The following is an 18,824-nucleotide window of genomic DNA, read 5'->3' on the forward strand; positions in this document are numbered from 1 at the left end:
CACCCTTGGCCAGGGCGTCAGCCTCCTCGTTCCCCGGGATGCCCATGTGGAATGGCAGCCACTGCAGTTGGACATGGCAGCCGCCAGAGGCCACTTCATGCAGTTTAGCCGCCAGCGACGTATCCACGTACCCGCAGGAGCTTGACGGCTGGTCTGCCTCTCGCAGTCGTGGCAGAGCTGGCCGGGAGTCTGTCAGGACCAGGGCGTCGCTGTCCTGGCCTGCCCGCTCGAGCAGCAGGTCCGCGGCCAGGTGCAGGCCGGCCAGCTCCGCCGTGGTCGACGACGCGGGGAAGGGCAGTCGGCATGTTCGGCTGGCGCCGACCGCGGGAGCCGTGCAGGCGGCTGCCGCGTTGCCCGTGTGGGGCAGCACCGAGCCGCCCGTGAAGACGTGTAGGCGGCGGCCGCTGGCGTCCTCATGCAGCAGGGCAGCCACCTCTTGGTAGATGGCCGCGTGGGGAGTGGTGCGCTTCCTGCGCACCCCCGGAAGCCTGGTGGAAATCTGTAGGGCCTTCCCCGTGCCAGGCGGAGGTGGCTCCAGACGGGGCCGCTGCGGGACTGCGATGTTCTCGTCGTAGATCCGCAGCAGCATGCCCATCTGTGAGTCGGGCCGGCCACGGAACCGCTGCAGCAGGGCAGCAGCGTCCAGGGACTTCTGCAGCCGCTCGATGTGCCGCAGACCCGTCTGGAGGGCCCGCATCTCAATGGACCATGTGGCCGCCACCGTGTAGGTGGCCGCCACGGGAGAGTGCCTTGTGAGGCCCAGACAGAGCCGGATGGCCCGGCGCTGGTCCAGTTCCAGCTCCCCCCACTGGCGACGCTTCAAATTCACAAGAGGCAGTGCATACAGCACGGCCGACGAAGCCATGCTGCTGTAGATGCGAAGCGCCACCTGGTGGTAGCACCCCTTGCCACGGGCGAGCAGCTGCCGCACTCCGTTCAGCACCCCGGCAGCACGTTTCTGCAAGGCCCGCGTGGCCGGGATCCATGACAGCCGGCAGTCCACGAGCAGGCCCAGGTACGTGACCTGGAGGCGCCATGGGAGGGGCTTGCAGTTCAGCAGGAACTCGGGCGTTTTATGGCTGGCGGTCTTCCCGTTGGGGTGCAGCATGAGCGCTTGCGTCTTGGCCTCGGACAGCACCAGGCCGCGGCTTGCCAGGAAGGCCGCGACCGAGTCCACCGCAGTCTGCAGGCACGCCCTCACGCGCCTGTTCTCCCCCGTGGGCCCGTGCGTCCAGATGGCGATGTCATCAGCATAGACCGCAATCCCCACTGGGTACTGGAGGCCATCGGGGATGCAGTCTGGAAGCGGGGCCAGCACCAGGTTGAACAGGAAGGGGCTTAGCACGCCCACCTGGGGCACCCCAGAACAGACATTCCGTCGGCTGCTGGTTGCCCGGCCGACCTTGACCCGGAAGGTTCGGCCAGCCAGGAACGCCCGCACGTAGCCCCTGAGGTGCCCCACAACGCCCATGCCGTCCAGCGCCTCCAGGATGGCGCCGTGCGGGACAGTGTCGAACGCCGCCTTCATGTCGAGCAGCAGGAGGTAGGCCACCTCCTTGTCGTGTTGGGCCTGCTCGAGAATGGAGACGACGTCGTCAAGGGAGTCAGCAGTGCAGCGGTGCCGCCTGAAGCCGCTCTGCTGCTCCCGGAACACTGCCCGCTGGTCGGCGATCCACCGCAGGCGCACCAGGGCCATGTGCCCCAAGACCTTGCCCGCCGTGGAAGTGAGTGACACCGGCCGGTAGGACTCTAGCTCCGAAGGCGGCTTGCCCACCTTCAGGATTGGGGACACCAGGCCCACCAGCCAGGCTGCCGGGAGGATGCCCGTCTTCCAGTCGCGGTTGAAGAGCAGCAGGAGCGGCCCCAGGTGGGTGACGTCCAGGTGGCGCAGCATCTGGTACGTCACCCCATCGATTCCCGGGGCGCTCCTGCGTTTGGGGCAACGGTCCAGGGCGGCAAGTGTTGGGGGCACTATAAAACACGAAATCTTTCGAATAACGCAAACTTGTTTTTTGTCTTCGTGGCTCCTTTAAAGATCACCAGGTGGTCAAAATTTATCTGGAGCCCTCACTACGGCATGCCCCACCGCCTGCGTTGCGTCAGCGCGTTAAACCCTACAATCAACCAAAATCTCGATACTCGAGGAGGATCCACACTAGACTGGCGGTCGAGATCGAAGAGATAGCCCCCAGGTTTCCAACAAGCGACAATCGTTTTTATTTATTTCTAAATAAACACGTAAATGACCTTCTTTGTCTGGATGTTACATAAAATGGACCACGAAATTTTGCCTTCTTGTAAAAATTGAGCACAAACGGAGCTGTGGTTCACTCGGTAACAAATTTTAAAGATGCTCGTTTATCAATTTCTACCCTGTATTGCAGTTTAAACATGAGTCTTACGTAATTTGTCATAGAATTTTCGCTGTTGCATTTTTTCAGCAAAGCGTTGCGGCCATCTCTATATTTGCAGCATCGATTACACTTGCCACAGGTAAGGCGCCGAAACAACTGATCGCATAATATTGAAGTACGGAACTAGTTATTGGGTACAATACTGGGCTAGCACAGATGACAGGTGTCCAGAAGGTGGGGGAGGGAATTCTAGAGCATATAAGCTTATAGAATGCTGCTTGTGGCATTTCCCTCAGCACCATGCTAGGGTCGTATGGCAACCGTGAAAATATTACGGAAGGATAGCCAGACGATGGGTCAAACTAGTCGATATTGGCGGTGAGCGCGATCGCGGCCGGCGCTGCGAAGTGCGCCTCCGTGACGTCGGCTTAGGGATTCTCTAATTTGTCGTCTGCTTCATTCGGGCTCCCTCTCCCTGCTGTTTCTTTACGCTCGGTTCCCTTTTGATGCTTTAGGCACCAGATTTTGTGTGTGCGTAAATTTTTATTATAACAGAAGACTTCAAATCGCATACACTAGCTCAACGTGTGATTTAAAGTATATTTTTGGATACTCATGCATCTCACCGCGAATAGCTCAGCTGCCCAATTATTCTTCCCCGACGAATTTGTACCCCGTACCTCACTGACGATTTCAACTTCTGTACTTCTCTAGGAAAGAAATAAATGAGTGATTGAACAAAAAACTCCATTTTTATTAGGCAAAAAAATGAATGACATGGAAAGAGAAGTGATGCACATTTGAGTTTGCATGCGATTTGTACCTGTATCTTTCAAGCAAGAACCGAGTGCGTTACCCAGGCGCTACCTCTATTTCTGGCTATAAGAGAGTTTTCGCATTTCGTGTGTTGCCTGCGCACCATGCGTACAGTGTGTACCGGTACCCGAGTGGGCATGTGTGCATTCGTTCCGGGAGAATCGTTTTGTTCCGGCTTGCGGGCGGGTTTTCCTTGCCGTGCCCGCTCATTCTTTCTGCTCAGGGGTAAATGTCCTCGCATTGCGCGCGCACGCATGCGCAGTCGGGTCCCGGTACATGCGGTACACACGAAACATACGATACACACGGTGGCTAAAGCTCTCTATTGACCGCGCGACCTCTGCATAATATAAACGGCGTAACAAAGCTTAGGATATGGAAGTAGGACTGGGTTCCCTAGCTGCGCAAAACTCTGACTTTGTAGAAGCTCTGGCGCGTATTAGTCCACGTTGTGACTTATTTCGCGCCATAACACGAAGAAACTCAAACGAAGACAGTACTGCGAACCCGGTGTAGCAGCAAGGAAGCCTGTCGGAAGCTGCAGCTTGCGTTATCAGTGCGCAGAATTTACAGTGGCACACTCCCTGTGAAACCGTCACTTGACAATAAAGGAATATTCGTAGCCGGGAATATCAACCCCAGAATCTGTAATAATCCAGAAACCACAGAAAACATTGTTCTTGATTTCTCTGATGCGCGCTTTCACTGGGGCATACTTCAGTGACAGTCGAAGAAGGCTTGGCTGTCACTTATTGTGGCACCCGTGCACAAGACCGAAAGTGTGCTCTACGACATATTTATGGTACTAAGCCTTGTTACCTTATGGAGGACTGAATGATGGACAGACGTGCCGATGTGGATACTCCACCGGCAATGGATTATGTTGTGAAAATAATGATTACATACAAGTGTACAGGGCTTTGAACGAGCGTCCTGAGTGGTTTCCCGTACTCGAGGATGTGGCCATGCTAAAAAGTTTTTAAAACCACAGTTGCAGCAAATTTGTGGCTGGTATTTTACCCCTTTTTGTTATGCTTGTATCACGCCTTATGTAATGCGACCGTTTCAGCCAAAACGGCAATAAACAAAAATAAAGACTTCTCGCTAGATTAGTTTGTGACAGCAGACGACGAAGCGAAAGCAAGAAATCCAAACCAACCCCAAGTAGCCGTAGAGGAGCTTGTCGGTGTAAAACCACACAATGGACACAGTAACGGAAGCGGGGACGGAGATGCGAATGCGATGAGCAGTAAAGAATTTTTAACAGGAAAGTGTTTTATGTGCGGGTACACAAAGATCTTAGTGACGTCATATTCGTCACGTAAGTGACGTCCCTAGAAAAGGTGCCATTGATGAAGCTGCTTCCGGATCCGAGCCCACGAACTCTCGGGCCTCTCGCCACAACTGCAGGTGTATGTGGCACTCTGCCGACTGTGCTATGAACAGAGATGTGAGCAGCTCTATTAACGCGCCATATGTCCTCCCCTGTGACTCATTCAGGTGATTGTGCCGTCTAGGAGAGGCAAAGCGCTGTAGCGCATCATGGCGCTAATGAGCACAGACAGTTCGCGCCTCGATGCCAGCACCTTCGTGTACGGGGGACGCGCGTGAATTAAGCCAGCCTCCGCTGTTGCGTTCTTCACATGACCGCTATGTGTTTTGAGCTTCTGTTACTGTGCATGCCATTTTTAGTTTTGTTGTTCTGGAAAAAAAAACCGTTATTTTTAGATGCAACGCATCTCATGCTCGCCCCTCTGTCCTTCCTGTGTCTGTACGGCGTTGTCTGCACAGCTGCGCCTCTCCTCCTCTCCTCTCTCCGATAGCGAACACTCTCTCCCAAACAGCTGCGGGTTGGCGCAGTGCGCTCTCACTCCGTTGCTAGGCGCCGGTGGGCGGCGCTACGCTCGGCGCTGCGCATGTGCAGTGTTCTCTCTCTCCGCGCTCTCCTCTCCTTCGGGCGCTGTGAATATAAAGCTGCATGCCGCGCTCCGACGGTCTCAGTCGACGGTCGTCCGCGTTACGCTTGCACTCTCTCGCAGTACTCGACGATTGCTTGATGCAATCATCGAGCCCCTAACTGTGCACTTTACGGACCACAAGGCACTCTTTCTCGTCTGCAATAAACACCGTACCTGAGCATACGTGTACTGCATGTGCATTGCATGATAAAAATGGAAGATTACGCCCACCTCCCCTTTGCGTGAGAATCCCTGCTATAAGCGTAATCAATACGATGGAAAACGCCAATGGAACCCCCCCATGAGATGCGTTGCATCACACCAGGGTTCCCGCGAGGGGAGGGGGGCGTAAATTTTTTTTTATTCTTGCATGTCGTCGTCACTCCGTCTGGCGGGGTCAGGCTCGCGAACTCTTCGCACGTGAAGGAGGTTTCTCTAATATTCAAATGCTCCTGTGAAGGCCCCTTTCACTTTCGTAGTTACCGATTCCTATGAAAGAGAGATCAACCACCATTTTTGTTAACTATCCCGAAGCTACCACTTTGGAAGCATGTGAGCACAATATGCTGGACTGAGAAATTTTACCTATGTTTATTTTAGTGCTTTGTTTTTAATTTATGCATGTGATATGCTCTTTTTTTTCGACCAACTGCAGTGTTTAGAGCACCCCTTTTTTGGTGTAACATATGCATCGGATTAGGTGGAACCTTCTATACAGCACTGGTGAGTGTTGTTCTTTTAAATCTTCGTAGAAGCTGACAAAACACGCAAAAGCTTCTATATTTTCAATTTTTGGTGGTGCTTGCAACTTTCAACCCAAAGTGTATTTTCTAGCAATTTTTTTGCCGGTTTATCTTACGCCTTCTGTTTTTGAGCTACCCTTTAGAACATATAAGGGTGTAGAAGAGTCAACCAGAACTACATCTTCCTAATTTTGTCCGAAATTTCACAGGACATGATAGTTACGTGGTAACTCCGAACTCTCGGTACAAACTAATAGTAGTAATAAAAACACAATGACTTTCCTACAGGAATATCGAGATTTCTTTTTACACGTTCTACTAACTTTTTCTATGCTCCGGTTATTGAAGCTGTTACCATACCCTTATGTTGTGTCGCGAGCTCAAGCGAATCATACCACCATATGCAGCGCACACCGTACCCCCAACCTAAATTGCCACAGTTCATTTCGTACTGAGCATGGTTTTAATTTAGCACAACACCTCAGTAGTGTACCTGTGCAGTGGCACCTCCACTTTCAATGTATATTCAAAACCAAAATTTCCCTGTGTTCACCTGCGTTGACAAGGTCAAATACTAGTCCATTACTAAGTTTAAGTTGTTTAGCTAGGTTCTTTTATGCAAAGTAACATCATGAACAGATGAAGCGCAGAGAAGACATGAATGCGACTGGTGCATCAATTTTCCTCATTAGCGCAGTCATGTACAGCTTATAATGGCTTTCTCGATCTATTATTCCTAAAATAAAATTAACGGATTTCATCATTTCGTCAGACAGGGCAAACTGTTGTTTTATCTGCGAATTTAACCGCCGAATATTCAACGTTCTATAATCAAATCCGACTAATTCTGCTGCTCCAGCCTGGATGTCACTTTATTATGCACAACGTAAATGTTTTTTTGCGAGACCGTTTCTATATCGTGGTGTCATATAATCCGAATAAAAAGAAAATACATTTGCGTTAAGAGTGTATGCATGCACACACGGTTGGACGCTTAGGCTCTCAGATTTCATTTGGTCTGTTTCTAAATGCATTTTGTTGTAATATAAATGGTTAGCTCCTACAATTTTACAAATAACTTAGTTTTTTGGTTTTGGCACAGTACGGTTAAGCCAACGCAGGCCTCACCCGTGAATTGTTTCTACGTATCTTCCAACTGGTGATATGCGAAAGGCCAACAGTTGTGCCATTTCTCTTCAGGGAGGGCTTCGAGGTGTCGTCTGGATGGACTGCTTACAACTGCTTATCATTTTAATAGCCCCAGCAGCACTCCTTGCGAAAATTTCGATCGACTCATTATCTGAGAGCGCCAGCATAAAGCCGTTGACTGACTTCAGCGCCTCGAAATACTTTGCTGAGTAAGTGTTTGAAGCACGTAGGCTTCATTCTGCATACCGCTTGAGCGCAGTAAGAAACGCTCTTTTATTCTTCTTTTGGACGTTGCGGTTTTCTTAAACTTACTAAAAAAACTAGGCTACTCAATGTGATACAGGAAGCAGTCGCAATAGAAAATTGATACTGCCGACATAACGTACATTCACAGAACAATACTTATCTTCCACGCAACTTACAGCCTCTTATTACTGAATCACTAACCGGCGGGAGTGGGCCTGGTGCCGTGGCTAAGACGCTATGGAGCTGAGCACACAAATGTCTATTCTACGCCAGCCGCGGGCACGGTCTTTCTGATCTAATCAGTAAACGAAATACACACCTTCCTCATATTGTTCGATGGATCTAATGACGAGTTGTCGTGTTTAACAAAAGAGCTGTTTATGCTTGACCTTGGTCTGTTTCAGTTACCAGAAAAACACAGAGAAATAAACTCTCCCGGCGCAAGTTACCCTGCGCAACCTTCGCGAAGGGGCTTTAGCCAAGCATACCGAGTGCGTGTAAGCGTGTGCCTCGCAGAAGTTCGCAGCCTCGTCCTGGCTTGCGCTTGGTGGTGGTGGCCCGAAAAATGGCGCATACCCACTTAGGGGGATTGGCCAAGAAGAGTTATGTTTTCATTACAATCAATCATGCGAGGCACCATAATCAGAAGAAAGAATTTGGTCTAGGGTAATGAGAGAGAGAAAAAAACACGAAACAAAAACAGAGAGAAGAGTAGGAAAACTATAGTAAAAGTCAACCTAATCGGAATCTTTTCAACACTGCAGCCGAGCTGTCTACGCAATGAAGGAGTGGATGGCGTTGCACACGTTTTAATGGCATCGGCCCAGACTAGTCCCCCCAAACGACAAAAGCACCGGTACAGTCAAAGGCAGTCCAAGACGTAGCAGGGGAATCTCCAGCTGCCTTTTCCGATGGTTAGAAAATCGGCGGCAAAAAAAGAAACAAATGCTCTTCGGATTCAATTTCTTTGCAAAAGTGGCACAAAGGGAGGTTATCAGATTTGCCCTATATAAATACCGATTGAGTGGCGGCACACCACAACGAAAAGAAGTCAGCAATACTTCGCACAAGCGAGTTTGGCATAAACGTCTTTTCCAGCGGTACCTGAGGTGTTCAAGTTCAGGAGAAGTGTTCATTATCATCATTTATTATAGCCTTAAGGGACCCATATTATCAAGTGGGACGAGTTTCGGACGTCGATTAGGCAGATATCAGCATTCAAAGAGGACCCTTTATCATCCATACAAAAGGCTCTTGAAGATTCTACAACTGTAAACTGGGTTGACGAGAGCCGCCCTAACCCTGATTTGCGCCTCCTTCAGCTGTGGGCGCAGCGCCGCCAGGCAGAAGTGTCTGCTTGTCGCAATCCCAACTCTCCGACTTGCCAAATCCGCCTTAAACAGCTCACAGCCGCGGCTCGTCGCCATGAACGCCGGCTGTCCCGCCAGCGCTGGCTTGACATGTGCGCTTCGCTAGGGCCTCAGTCTGGACTACGCTCCATATGGCGCATATTTCATTCTTTGGAGCGATCACCACGATCCCCAGATCCTGCTGCGTCAGCGTTCCTCACGTCCAACCAGACTTCTTTGCAATTTGCAGATACGCTGGCCCATACTTTATACCCCGATTTTGACTTGGACCCAGTCATCATGCCCCCTCCGTTCACTCTTCCTTCCGGTGCTGGTACGCCGCCATCGGAAGCAGCAACCGAGGGCATACTCTCACCATTTACAATTGCGGAACTAACCGCGGCCATTGACACGGCAGCACTCCGCAAAGCTCCTGGCCCCGACGGAGTAACATTTGAATCTTTCAAGAACCTGGACCATTCTTCTCTGGAGGGACTCCTAGAGGCGTACAACCGGGTTTGGCTCACGTGTACAATCCCCCCGGCCTGGCTTCAAGCGGATGTTATCACTATCCCGAAACCCGGTAAACCGAGTACAGACATCCGCAACCTCCGACCAATAGCGCTTACGGCGACCATTTGGAAGCTGTTGGAACGGATGATTGCCACACGCCTTCAGTGGTGGCTCGACGAGCACCATCTATACCACCCATGCCAAATTGGATTTCGCCCCCACCTTGGTGCAGAGGATGGTCTGGGCCACCTCTCCGAGATGATCCTTATTGGCGGCCGATCCCACCGTGTTCGTTCTGTGCTGGGCATGGACGTTCACAAAGCGTACGACCACCTTGGCCACGCTGCCGTCATTGCGGTACTTCATCTCCTTCACCTGCCATCCCGCCTATGTGATTTTATTTCCTACTACCTACGAAACCGCACCTTCTCCATACGTCTCAACGGATCTCCCATAGGTTCCTTCCAGCCCCGCCGTGGTGTGCCTCAGGGATCTGTCTTGGCCCCCTTGCTTTTTAACATGGCCATGATACCTCTTGCCTGGCGACTTGGTGCTGTTCCACACATCTATAGTATCATCTATGCAGACGACATCACGGTATGGTCTGTTCACCAGGACCTTCACGTCCAAAGTGTCCGCCTGCAACAAGCTCTAGATGAAACCAATTCTTGGTGCAAGTATCTTGGCCTCACGCTTTCGCCTAACAAAACAGCCCTTCTCACCGTGGCCAACGCATGGGGCCGTCGGCAGTTGGCAACCTCCCCGATCCGTCTTTCGGTTCAAGGCACGCCTATACCGACAGCATCTACCCTGCGGGTGTTGGGCTTGGATATTACGGCCACCGGTTCTGCAAAACCTTGGATTCGTTCTGCAAAGCATCAAGCTTCACAATCGCTGCATCTATTTCGTCGCATGTCTCAAAAAGCCGGTGGTGCGGCCTCCAAGATGGCCCGCATGCTTGTCCGAGCCATTCTTCAGCCTCGCATAGTTTATCAAGCGCAATTCCACTTTCTTACAAAGTCAGACTGGGCACTACTCGAATCAATAAACAACTCGGCTATGCGAGCTATAACTGGTCTTCCAGCCCTCACCCCCGTCCCTATTCTGCAACAGGAAGCGCAGCTCAACACGTTTGATGAGCTAGTGCATCAGCGTCGACAAGCCCGCCTCCAAAAACAAGCCCTTGACCCTGATTCCGCCGCTCTTGCAGCGTACATGACCGGTTCACCAGCCCCACCACTATCAAACACCAATATACGGCCCCCATGGAAATTCCACCAATTAACGGATACACGACCTGTTGCCCGTATTCATCCCCGGACAGTTGGTGCTCCGATTCCGCCTTCTATGGAGATTGGTAGCCCCTCGTCTACGCTGATGTTTGTCGACGCCAGTGCTTCCGATACCTTACTTCATACGGCTCTACTCTGCCCGACTGTGGCTCCCGATCCAGTGACCTGCACTTACATAACAACTGAGAAGTGGCCGTCAACGCAGGCAGAACTCCTTGCAGTGCGGGATGCTCTGCTACACACATCGTTGCTAATCAGCCACGCTTCACCACAGTGTACAATTTACACTGATTCGTCGGCAGCTGTTCGAGAGCTTCGTAAAACTCTCACGTCCAACGAACTTCTTCTAGAAATCCAGGACATAATGGACACTTATCCGTGTCGTGTGCGCGTGTCATGGCGCCAACGGAATAGCCACCCCGCAATGCAGGCTGCAGATGCCGGAACACACCCCGTGCGTGTGCAATATCCAGCTCCTCTTGCACCTTCGTCAAACGGTGTTCGCCTTGCCAGTGCAAAAGAACGTCTACGGCGCACCGCGCGCGCTCTCATACCCCCGTGCGGTACAGATCTCCCTGGCGGGTTGTCTCGCCAAGATGAGGTCCTGCTCAGACGTCTTCGCCTGGGAGTCGCCCTCACGCCAGCTGTGACGAGGTCCTGGCCTCCTCAATACCATGCCCCGTTCAACTCCACCTGCCCCTTTTGCCCCGCTCCAGTTGACCAGGCTACAGCAGAGCACCTGGTGTGGAGTTGCCCTGCTCTGCGAAGCCTACGCGCTGTGCACATCGCCACCTGCGGCCCGCGCCCCGGACGTCCGCCAGATTTCATGGCGTGGATACAAGGACCACATCATGGCCCCCTGCTCCGATTCCTTCGGGAATCCGGCGTGTATCTATACATTTAATTTCCCCTTATGCTGATTAGCAAACTTCCGCAAAAAAAAAAAAAAAAAAAGTACACAAATTCCACAGCAGGTGATGGTCGATAGTACAGTCATAGAAGTGAGGTAGATTCATAAAGAAATGGCAGCAAGACAGCAAATATATATACATATGTACCTAAAGGAACTGTAACAATAAAAATAAGGAGCGAAGACCCCTTTAAAAATAATTAATATGAGCCATTGATTGGCAACATGAACCAATCAATCCCACACATGTCCCCACCCGTGGTCACGTCACCCAACACTCACTCTCATGCACTCATAGACATCGAATCACTGACCATGATCGGTGGCATCTTGATTGATCAGGTATTGGTGATAACGTGCCAACAACACGCAAGAAAACGGAGGAAGAACCTCTGACGATTGGTAAAGCCAAAGCTGTTTTAGCTAATATCTCAGCGGTTTCATTGAGGGTTCACCCATGTTGGCAGGGCAGCCAAACGAGCCGAATATCCTGCACGGGAGTGGGGACGCAGGAATAAAATGTTTTGAGAATAGGATGTAAAGTTTCTGAGGAGAGAGCCATGCACACGGAAAAGGAGTCGCTGAGATAACATCGCGGAAGAATTCGCCGGATCAAGTTTCAGGATTGCAAGGAGTAGAGCAAGAAATTCCGGAAAAAAATGGGGATAAAATTTGGTAATCGCAATGAAAAAGACCAGTCCAGTTCAATGTCGGAGAGAAAATACCCACGTGAGGAACTCCCGTGTTCGTCGACGTCGTCTCCGGAGCGACGGACCAGTGGAGCGCCGGTCGCAAAAAGGCTCGCCACGTAGATGCGGAGCAGTTGTCATGCCCACATGACGTTTTAGACGTGAAGCAGCTTAGGGTCGAGCCTGTTCCCTCCGCCGTTGTGTGGGTGCCGTTGTGCGGCATCCACACCCCCACTGCGCATGCCTGGCCAGGCAACTCTGATGATGATTGGCCAACCAAAGAATCTTGGCCAACCAAATTCGCCAACCCTAGGGATTGTCCAACCAAAGAATCTGTCATGAGATAGCTTCGCGTTCAACCACCGCCGTCATCTTCCCGTAGGGAACCCTGAGTAGTATGCGAGGCATTTCTCCTCTCCTCTCTGAAGCTCCTCTCCTCTCGGGTATTCCTCCTTTCCTCTCCGAAGCTCCGCCCTCTCCGGGATTCCGCAACGAATGGCAACACCTGCGGCTCCGCACGCGATAATACGAAGCAGCTTAGGGTTAGAGACACGATGGTATCCGCTGCATACTCCGCTTAGGGCGCCACTGTAGCTCCGCGGTATAAATGACGCGCGCGCGCGCTCCGCTGCCCTCATTCTCCTCCCGCAACGCCGCGATCTAACTGAAAACTAATGGGAACTTGAGTCGACCCAATGGATGCTTCGCAAAATACTCAGGGTTCCCCTACGGGAAGATGGTGAATTTTTTTTCGGTCAGTTAAGCTTGGGAATTCATGGGCGGGGTCGTTCAGACGGGGAAGCCCTGGGTGGCTCGAAAGGAAGTGGCGTAAGCTGGCTTGAGTCGGTGGGCGGAGGTGGCATCTTGGAAGCCGTTAATGTCGAGGGTCACAGCATTGATTGGGCACTCACCCTGCGAAGAACGTGCATAGACTTGCGCTTTCTGCTCCCTCACTCCTGAGGTCCGCCGTCAGGGTGAGCAGAAGCAAGGTCGACCCTCAGCTCTGCTATTTTTTCAGACTTTCATCACTAGAGCAATCTCCTTCAATTTCTCTTTGTCCTACATTATGAGCATCTGAGCGGGGGCGCAATTTGCTCCATTATAACAATTTTTAATTTTCCAATTTTTAAAAGCTTACACAAGCTTTCGTTTCAAACCGCTGGAGCCTCCACGATTTGCTAAAACAACCATGCCACCTCTTACCCCGATGAATAGCTTCTAAATACACGGGAGCACTTTCCAATTTATAGTTATCAACAGAAGCTGTTACCCGCGGGTTTTTCGTGGTGTTTTCTTGGTCTACGCGTCGACGCGCCGAGGAAGTGAGCCTGCCCCACCGCTGAAGAGCTCCTCAAAGAAGGTTTAACAAGTCAAAAACAGGATTACAACGCCAAGATAACGGTACTCAACACCTCAAGGTGTGAAACTGTATGTGATGTTTTTGGCCAGAGGGGACATTTCGATGATAACCATAACAACGTCTGGATAATGGTGAGCGTTGAAAGTCGTAATGAGTACTGCCATACTTTCAAATTCGCACACGCCTCTCTTCAAGTTCTATCGCATGCGGTTACTGCGTGTTTACGGGCGCATGGCATTATTAGCTTTGGTATTATAAAAAAGGAACTATACTTTTAGTCTATTCACAGGCCAGATCATTTTGAATGGTAGTATCAATTTTCTAACAGGTAAAGATGCACCACAGATATATTACAATATATTCAGTCTCAATAATAAGTCAGTGAACACAACGGTTGACTCAACTCACAATAATGAGTCCCAATTCGGCCTCTCACGCTGATGAGGCTAAATATCCATGCTAAAAACCGTGAATCTAACCACAGGTAACTGAAATAATATTTCTGCCCAAGTTGCAAAGAAATATCACCTCGACAGCAAGAACGCCAAATGTAGCACCATACCACTAGAGTGCGTTAAACACCACGATAAAAAAACATTCAATTGAGAATCAAGCAAACAAGCATCGCTGCAAACCGCCTAGTCGCAAAAGTAGGAAATTAAAATTGAAAGCCACTCGGCCCTGCCAAGATTATCGACCATCGAAGCTGTTAAACTTCCTGGTAAAAAACTTGCTTAAAGCCTTTATTTCACTACTGCCGGTCGCTGTGTACTTACGGACACAATGCCTTATTTGCCCCCACTATAAACAAACCTTTTCATGCGTCAATCTTTCATAAGATCAGGACATGCCCCGGGTTGTGTTGCGCATGCCCAGTTACATATTCCTGTCGACCGCGTTAACTATACGGCCGATAGTACAGCCCACTGATAAAATGGCAGCTCCCAGGAAGAAGTTGAAAAGGCCTATATACACTGATCGCAATACTTGCTACTGTAGGTACATTCTCTGGTAATGCCAAATGGATCTGCATCGATAATATCCCAATCAGCCATCGCATATCGCTGCAGCGATTCTGCCTTACTAATTTTATAGAGCGAATATGTCGATATAGCGCGCTCGGTGGAACCTATTTTGCTTTAGTCAGCCGCCATGGTTCCCTGCGGCTTTATGCAATTGTGGGCTCACCTGCTCAATTGTTTCCGCCACACAGAGAACATGCTTTTATTTTGTTAAAATTACGCTACCTATTTCATTATATCTATGTGGTTTTTCCTGTGGTATGACGCAGCTCTGGTGAATATTGGCGATGAATTTCGGTAAAGCGCATGTATAGCACATGACGTTTTAACAGAGTACTCTAACGGGTCACTGACCCTTAAGCACGCACAGTAACATATTCCCTCGCATATCCAGACATTGCCGAACATTAATAAAGCGAAGATATGTCATCAATGAATGCGATGTTATGTTTCACAATGACACACCGCATGTTCTCTACAGCCTTTATTAAACACAAACATTGGTTGCAGCATATCTCTAGTTATGCATACTTACTCTTTTGCGGCAAACGCTCATTAAGATTTTCTACCAATGATTGCTGTTGATGGTAATTTAATACGCACCCTCGAGGTGTTTTTAGGTCGCGGTAGATTTATGTAGAAAAACTAAATTTACTAACAGCCCACCCTAACAAATGAAACGTCCTACTCACCCACAACAAAACTTCCACTCATTCCGGCGTCCTAACCACTCTAACGTCCCGTCCATCTAGCTCCCCGAAGGCTTCGCCCACGCTACCATGACGTTACCGGTGCGTTTAATGCACCAAACATACAAAGCTAGAAAGGACTAATTCTCTCAATAACGGTGCCGATTTGCTGCATAAGGCCGCAGTTATTCTCATACACTCCATTTCCTTCAACAGCTTCAGCCTGGACTTAACTCGCGATGAAAATGTCTGGTCCTATGTATTTGGATTATCAGCCTCAACATTGTGCCGAATGTGCTTTGACCAAGTCATTGTCCAGAGGCAGTTGGCGTGCCGAACACTCAAAGAAGCGAAAAGGTATGACGAAGCTTACAGGCTTTTTTGAGAAACAGCAACTCGGGCGTTTCGAGGCATGCTCAGTGAAATAACTGCCGCAGTACAGCCCGGGTCTCTCACCCACTATTGAAATGAAACTTACAATTGCGAGATATTGGCATAACAAATTGACGGCTCCACGCGCCTCGTTTAAAATGCCGTCATGCTCTAAGCGAAACTATTCCAAACTAACCTGGAAGGACCGCCTATTTTATGGTAAACAAATCGCACATTAAAACACTGTCGTGCACCCCCTATTTCTGTTTATTACATTTTACTCAGGTAAATTGCTTCCTTACGATGTTCTCAATGTAAAATTTTGTTTGTGAAGATACCTGCAGTAAAATATTAGGAAACCGTCCCCTGTTTCTACATCACACATTGCCCCTGCGTTTGGCGGAATCGTTTTAGTCTCCCTGTAGCAATTGGGACACGTTTTGTTTTTGAATAAATCGCGTCTTGTCAGGTTTGAAGATATCTTCATTCATCTTCATTAGGCGCAGAAAGACACAGACGAACGACTGACGTAAACACAAACACAAGGAGCCCTGTATCTGTTTACCTCAGTAGTTCGTCCGTGTCTTTCTGTGCCTAGTGCAGATGAATCTAAACCAACTCGTCCAGTTATCTGTTTTGATGCAAGTTGTCGACATTGACGTCCCAGTCGACAATCACCAGAGTGTGCTTAAAACACTTTATGCGAGTAAATGCGGCCCGACGAACTGTTCATACCAGGTGTGGTATCTGAAAATTAGCACATGCTGAAGAATTTGCGTCCATCTTTTGTGTTAAACCAAATACTTCCCTACACCACTTCTTGGTGTATGTAGGGCACACTGAAGTTTTTACACAGCTACCCTAGTCAACCGCATGGACGGAATGGCATGGTCATTATGTTTAGGCACTCGTTTAGATCCCCCTAATAAAGATATTTAAGATCCCCTCTTGATGGTGTTTCCTTACCAGCTAATAAATGCTTAGCCCTCAATGAAAAAATATGTGATACCGGCAGCAGCAAGGGCACTAGTTGTTGGTCTTGCTTGCATGCAATTATTCATCATCCAAGCTTCAGAAGTGCTGCACTTCTTATCGTTCCCGCTACTTCCAAGCAGCCGCCCTACGCTTGGAGGTCTAGTTTAATATTGAGAAATTTGGCACCAGTTATTTCATCAAAAATCTGTCCGCAGAGACCAGCCAAAAAGGAATATTTGGGGGGAGTGGGGGGGGGGGGCGTTGAGGATTGGCCACGGCAGTTTGTTTTCTTACCCATAACAGCACAGCTAAAATAGCTGAGTAGTTGACGTACCGAAATGGCAATGATTCACTTCTATAGCAAAGTGGTGTACCCCTTTTTTTTAACGAGCAGCCAAAAAATATTTCGATATCATGGAACGAAGAAAATATCAAGTTTTTTCCCTAGTGGTTTCTCACAAATGAGAACCGCCTGTCTGACAAGCATTTTTCCGTAATTTCAAGGAGTGGCTCACTTGTAAAACTGCAGTATTCTACAAATGAATGATACCGTGCTGTGCCTCCGATAATGATTCAGTAGTAACATAGGCAGGGTGTGCATATCTGTTCGTGATACCAAAGTTATTGATTTACGTATTGAAGCAATTTGGCATTGCTGCTACCGACAAGTGGCGTACGGTGAAGCAGTGGTTCCAAAACACAGCGGATTATTTTCATCTCACAGCAATGGGGCCATGGCGGTTGTAGACCGGCGCCAATATAAGCGGCGGCGCGTTCACTGCTGGCGCTGTCAACAAAGGCTGGTCTGTGGTGCTCTCGTCAGTAACCGTGCTTGGAATACGGGAGCCGGTCACAGCAGCTGACATGGCTCAGGTAGTGCGGAGGTAGACCGGTGCCACAGACGACCTGCAGAAGCCCCAATCGTGGTAGGGTCCCGTCAGTAGCTCCTGCTTCGCGGGAGTTGTGACCGGTGTAGTCCTCGGCGGCTGTCTTTCGGAAATATCCCACCGGACGGGCAGCCAGACACGTCATATGTAATTGTCCCGATCATTTCGTACCGTTGTGCGCACAGTTGATTGCGGAAGGCGTTTCAGGAGGGTGAGATCATAAATAGAGGCCGGTCTTGATGTTTTGACACTTCCGCGTAACGAAAAGCACGTGTACAAGCACAGACGAGCAGTGTCGGTTCCTACACTATATACTGTTGATATCTAAAAGCCCCCCGTTTCGGCAGCATCGTGCAAAGTGCAGAATGCACTACCTCAATAGCTATTATGAGCATGTTTTTATAAGCATGGAAGAGCAAGCACTAAAATCACCACACTGATGAGGGGGTTTTAGATTCGTTTACTTTTTCTTTGTAGTGTGCAGCTTGCCGAATAGTATAAATTCTCTACTCTTTTTGGTTGAGTTGGTTTATGTTACTTTTCAAATGAACGCTAAACATCCAGAATCGACAAACGAGGATAAATGTGCTAGTGCTATCTGTTCTCCATGCGTCCCTACTGTAACAGTTACAGGGCATATTGTTATCACGTTGGAATTTGTCGAACGCATTTCGTAGCGTTAACGACACGAAAATCTTAAAATAAATCTACAATCAAAACCGTAATGAACATGTGATGTCTCTTCGTAGGTATGACCATCTAATAAAAATATTACCAACAAACCTTTGTTTAACTCTTAAAATTTCTACACAGAACCGCAGTGACTGGAACGGCACTGCTATTGGTGATGTATGTCTTCACGCATGCAATGGGCTTTGCTCTTATCGTCTGGTTCCGGGGCTGCGACCCAGGTTTGCTTGGGGATATCAAAGGCATGGACCAGGTGAGCAGAAAGTATTTTCTTGCTTGAAATATTGTTCGATATACATTAGCACGTGTCAGGCGTAAAAACAGAGCGGAGACTTCAATTGTTAGACTGAAAATTGGAATTGGAAATACTTTGCAGCTGTAAATCTTCAGACTTCTTGTAGGCGTGAAAACGCTGGATACACATCCTTGTTCCCCCCGGTTTTAAACACTGCTGTTACTTTAGTATAAACTATTTCTTTGTTATGAATTATTGGTGACTCTGTAGTTGAAATACGTGCGTACGATTAGGTACGTTGTGGTGCGATCTTGAAGAATGTTTCGAAACTAAGCGAGGTGGTGTATGAGTTGTTTTATCTTATGATACCCCTGTGTATCTGTTGAGACAGCCTGACTTAGTGCTTTCACGGTGTAGTTAAATGCCGCTGTTTGAGTCTGACCTGGGTTGAGCCTTTTTGGACTGACTCTTTCAAATAAATCTCCATGCGGGTGTGCCTGTTTATAGTGCTAATGTGGTGTCTGTTGGGTGCACTTGCTCAGCGACTATGTTATTAGACTTGGATATATTGAAAA

The 18,824-nt window shown here is 49.2% G+C and overlaps 1 protein-coding gene across 2 annotated transcripts in view; it reads left to right on the forward strand.

Annotated features, from left to right (window-relative positions):
* LOC144151828 (sodium-coupled monocarboxylate transporter 2-like) overlaps positions 1–18,824 on the forward strand; it is a 61,503-nt gene that overhangs the window by 19,570 nt on the left and 23,109 nt on the right. The window contains exons 4-8 of one of the 2 annotated variants that reach the window (XM_077682973.1): positions 2,442–2,493; positions 5,784–5,851; positions 7,072–7,229; positions 15,307–15,447; positions 18,138–18,267. In XM_077682973.1, the coding sequence (XP_077539099.1) occupies positions 2,442–2,493; positions 5,784–5,851; positions 7,072–7,229; positions 15,307–15,447; positions 18,138–18,267 (549 nt within the window). The remainder of the gene's footprint in view (positions 1–2,441; positions 2,494–5,783; positions 5,852–7,071; positions 7,230–15,306; positions 15,448–18,137; positions 18,268–18,824) is intronic. The other variant, XM_077682974.1, reaches the window with a different exon arrangement.

This window comes from Haemaphysalis longicornis, unplaced genomic scaffold, assembly GCF_048455015.1.
Source record: "Haemaphysalis longicornis isolate Haplotype H1 unplaced genomic scaffold, Haemaphysalis longicornis Haplotype H1 scaffold_9, whole genome shotgun sequence".
Classification (NCBI taxonomy): Eukaryota; Metazoa; Arthropoda; class Arachnida; order Ixodida; family Ixodidae; genus Haemaphysalis; species Haemaphysalis longicornis.